Source organism: Mycetomoellerius zeteki, unplaced genomic scaffold (genome assembly GCF_001594055.1).
Source record: "Mycetomoellerius zeteki isolate Tzet28-1 unplaced genomic scaffold, Tzet1.0 scaffold358, whole genome shotgun sequence".
Classification (NCBI taxonomy): Eukaryota; Metazoa; Arthropoda; class Insecta; order Hymenoptera; family Formicidae; genus Mycetomoellerius; species Mycetomoellerius zeteki.
Window position 1 is genome coordinate 76,516 of NW_017257347.1, and position 4,795 is coordinate 81,310.

General features: G+C 33.9%; 1 protein-coding gene across 1 annotated transcript in view; it reads right to left on the bottom strand.

The window, feature by feature from the left end:
• LOC108725721 (uncharacterized) overlaps positions 1 to 2,184 on the bottom strand; it is a 17,213-nt gene extending 15,029 nt beyond the window's left edge. Inside the window, exon 1 of the mRNA XM_018452919.1 lies at positions 2,038 to 2,184. Within this exon, the coding sequence (XP_018308421.1) occupies positions 2,038 to 2,073 (36 nt within the window). The 5' untranslated portion in view covers positions 2,074 to 2,184. The remainder of the gene's footprint in view (positions 1 to 2,037) is intronic.
• Positions 2,185 to 4,795: the final 2,611 nt, after the last annotated feature.

A 4,795-nucleotide genomic window follows, 5' to 3' on the forward strand; every position in this document is an offset into this window, starting at 1 on the left:
ATATCAGACAGCATATAAATTATATTTTACGCGAATTTTTTTGGACAAAAATTGGTAATGATAAAACCTTTTTTTAACACTTGTAGTTTTTATATATTTTCATTAAATAAAACAACTTCAAAATTAGAAAAAGAATTGAGCTCACTAACGTTCCTCATGTTCTGACAAACAATCTTGTTCTTTCCATCTAATTTCAAGCTTCGAACTTTAATAGAAGTATGATGTTTCGTATTGATATCAAGAGATATTAACATAGAAAATCAAGAAATTTTAAAAAGGAAGATTTTGAATAAATTTACAATAAAGAGGTCGACTTGATTTCCAACTGATGAAAAAAGTTTGTCGATGAGTTCCCATGATATCGAGGATTATCTGCCGCGCTCGCAGAATACACTTGGCACGACGTTCTTCCTTCCATCCATCTGATGCTCGAGTGAGCCTTACCGCGTATTTTCTCCTTCGCTTGTCGCGCTTACGACGCGGCGCTTTCACTTTTACGAGAAGAGAGCAGAGGCGGCGTGTCGAGTGAATGCACCGTTCTGTCTTGCGTGTATGTCTACATACATGTGCGTGTGCGACAGTGTGCAACAGTCGATGTTTTTTTAAGGTGCTTTTTCATGCTGACGCTCGACGCTCATTTTCAGTGTCAAAATAGGCTATATGACTAAAATTGACGCTAGACAATGAAAATGCATGAAAAGGGTGTAACGTCATGTATGTAGCGTCCGAAACTTGAACCGAGCCATCTGACGCTAGAAGTTGGGGGATAAATCCAACTTTCAGTGTCAGACGCTAGCGTCAAAATTGATATCACGTGATGATCACATTCACGCTGCTTTTTAGCATCTGATGAAATATATGGCATCTTATATAAAATTTCGGAAGCTTGTTCTGGCGATTCGAAATTATCAGTGTCATAACATATGATACATTGCATAGGTATATGGATTGAGAAAGCAACTAAACTCCCCTTGTAATAGATTTGTACGCAGAGATCAAGAAGACACTATATAAGTGTAAAAGTGTAAAAGTGTATAAAAGTCAATTTATTAATTATATTTATAACATTATAATAGACTGCTGTATTGTATCTTAACAAATGTGTTGCAATATTTTCTTACATATTAAATATTAAAATTATTTTGATTCGCTTTGTTCTACTTCATATTCTACTCTCAATATCTCGTTAAGCAATATCATAAAAAATATTAATTCTTTTTACAAAAATGTTAATTTTCTATCATATCTCCTATGTCGAATGCAATCAAGAATTCTAATTAATGTAATAACGAACTAGTAAATAAAAATTGCATGTTTAATAATTAAGAAGATTACGTACTTATCATACACGCGATATTTTACGGGATTCAAAGCGCACGATGGAACGTGAACGTACAAACGAACAGTTTTGCACTCCCGCACACGATGCAACGATTCGAACAAAGGAGTGTCATGAAATTAAGTTCTCATGGCTAGCGCATACAGACTTATGCATTGAGAAATTGATAAAATCACATATTTATAATCCCGATGCATAATGAGTGATACTGTGTAATATTCTTCGCAATAATTAACTAGTACATGTAGAAATAAACATCTTGTTTCAGGCGATGTAAACAATATTAAGCTTATAAGCATAATATAAATAATATTAAGCTTATAAGCAGTATTGAACGCCAGTAGTAATATCTCGCTGAGTATAAAAATATAAAACATAAAAAACATAGATCTTTGACAATATCAATAAAAATAAAATTCTATGAACAGTCACACGTTTTCTAAAACAAGATCCTTAAATTTGCATTGAAGAATTAAAGGTTACAAGATATAGTGGCGGATTTTAAAAACGCAATAGAATTTAAAAAAAAAATTATTGTGCTGATGGATCTGATGGACGCATATATCAGCTAGTGCAAAAATAAAAAGATCTGAGAGATATGTTGTCATTCGAGTGAAAAATGATATTGGTCAAACTTTTAAAAAACACATTAGAATCACATAGCAGACTCATTAATTATTGAAAAAAGCAAAACTCACCACAAGCGACAGAACGGAGGTGAATCCCCGTCGCATATTAGCCGAGTGAATTCAACGAAGAGAGGACGGATTGGGCGACCAATCGATCGAACTCCAAATTTTGCACAAATTTGCTACAGAAGATCGCAGGCGAAGATCTTGTCACGCTTAATCGTATTCGATTACTGATTTAAACGAAGCTTACCAAGCCGAGGCAGGATTATACTAGCGGCCTACACGTAAAGTGAGTCCAAGGCTCCATAGTTGGCAGGGCGGACCAAGACCCACGCGATTTTCCTTTACGGTCTGTTTGACCGTATTGGACACTGACGATTTTGATAATAGATAAACAACTGAATACTGATGGACATCTGTAGTATTTATTTTCTAAATATACGCACGATGATTACGAAATATATCAATAGAATCTGAATTTTGTGCGGTGTCCTCTGAAAAATCACTAAGTATTGTATTAGAGAAATAAGTTTGCGATGACGTTGATGCAAATAAGGTCGCGAGCGATCAGCAATTTTAAAGGATAGGCATGTTAGAAATTGTTTCATATGTGATACATAAAATACGTATTCTTTCTTTTTCCTCGAAATGTCTTAAATTATACTCACAATATATGTACTTACAAAAAAAAACAAGCTAAAACACTACATTAGCCCATTTTTTTACGAGTGAGTATAATTTCTTAAAAATAGGCAAACGTGAGTTGAAACAATTATAAATGAAACAATGTAGCCATAATAGTCGAAACACTTGCATAAAAAATCACTAAAATTATTGAACAAATATGTATCGAATTCTAATGTATAAATTCTTTAATTGAAATAATATATATATGTATTTTTTTCTTATTATAAAATAGCAACAACATAAATTTTTTAAGTCAGCGTAATTACATTATTTAATTATAAGACACGCATATTTACTGCATTTTCAATGATAACAATACGTGTTATGCAGAGTAGGTATCTCAGAAAGAAAGTTGCAAAAGTAGAGTAGAGAATTTTTCCGTGGCAAATTTTGAATTTCAGTACGTACATCGTACAATGAATACGGTTTCCGCGTTTAAATGCAACTCTTTGTTTCACATTTTTCATCAGTTCTAAAGTATGAAAACTTAAAATCATATTCAATTGGTGTTGATTAACAAGAACCCAGGAATGTGCAGTGTCAGCGTTTGTAGGGTAACCTCAGCGTGAAATTTTACGAAACGCCGGAAATATTTCTTGCACATGCATGACAACGAAATTGCAGAGCGAGAAAATGTAGTATAATGATCGCCTTCGTGATCACTCTACGTGAACGCGAGGCGGCGAACATTACTAAACACATGTCTTTAAGCGCCAATCGATGACCATACTTGGAATATTTTCGAGAATCAAGGATATATTTTTTAAGATTCCTCGCTACTTAGGTTGTTAGATGAATCGATGACCAATGAAAAAGAAAAGGCAGCAAAGATTTACTGTTAAAGGCAACATATCTTTTATTATTATAAATACTTCATAGGTGCTGTTGATTCTTCTTTATTCCACAACTTTTTCTATTTCAGCAAACTTTAAAGCCTATTCTACAGTGTGCTTTTTGTTTCCTGTTTCATGCCTTTTGCTATTTTTTGTATCTTGCCTTTTTGCCTCTTATCCCGGTTTTCGTTTTCTGTTGCTCGAAATAAACGTTTAACGAACTTCAAAAGAGACAGAAAACACATATCAAGAAATATAATTGTCGATAAAATGATCATAAAGAGGAAAAAAGCAAAAGATAAAAAGCAAGAAACAGGAAACGAAGAGCACATTGTAGAACAGCCATAAAACCCGAGAACATTACGCCGTTATATTGCGAATTTAAAAAGAATGGCGTTAGAAATGCAAACAGTGTGTGTGGATGTCTATTATATCTTCTTCTTTAATCGCGCGTATGAGAATACGTTGCTAAATTGCTGCGAATAACTGAAAATTAAATAATTTTGGCGATAATTTACATAAAGGGACTCTTGCTGCGACTATCATGACTATATGTATATAGCTGAATAATATTCCTTGGCAAACTGCCTCCAATTGTCGAATGTGAAGCTAGATTTTTTTAGATCTGGCCTGCCTTCCACAATGAACGCTCGCGACGCTGCACGATCCATGATGTAATTGTTGGACTTAAAATTCGCACTGTTACCGTATGTACATTGTACAAAACACTATGACACGTAAAGTAATGTAGACGCGTCAATTTTTTTTATTATCCTCAAAGATGCTCGCATAGCTTTGTTGCCAAACATATCACTCACCCGGGATCGTTGACCAGAAAAGCAAAATCATCAAAAATTTAAGAAGATTGTAATCCGAAGACTCGGCCAGTTGTCTTATTTTATCCTTATTACCTGAAAATTTGCGCTATAAACGACGGATTTTGAAAAATTTGATGTTAAGATATAGAGTTTGACGTCGTAAAATGTAATACGTACGTAACATTTAAGTGCCAATGGGCCAAAAGATTGAAGTTACGAAACTTTAAAACTTGAAATGATTGCGAGCACGGATTATAGTAAATGGCCGGTCGTTTTGTCATGTTCAAAACCACCGACGAGATACTATTAAAGACCATCGGCCTTGGGCAAATTTTCGTAACTATCAATGGCGCCTCGGGGGCCCGGGGATAATTGAAGAACGATGACATTACCGACAATTAATAAAAATTTACGATTATTAACATAAATATTTCAATAATTTAATTATTAAATTATTAGATTTTTTATTATTATATAAATGCTGTA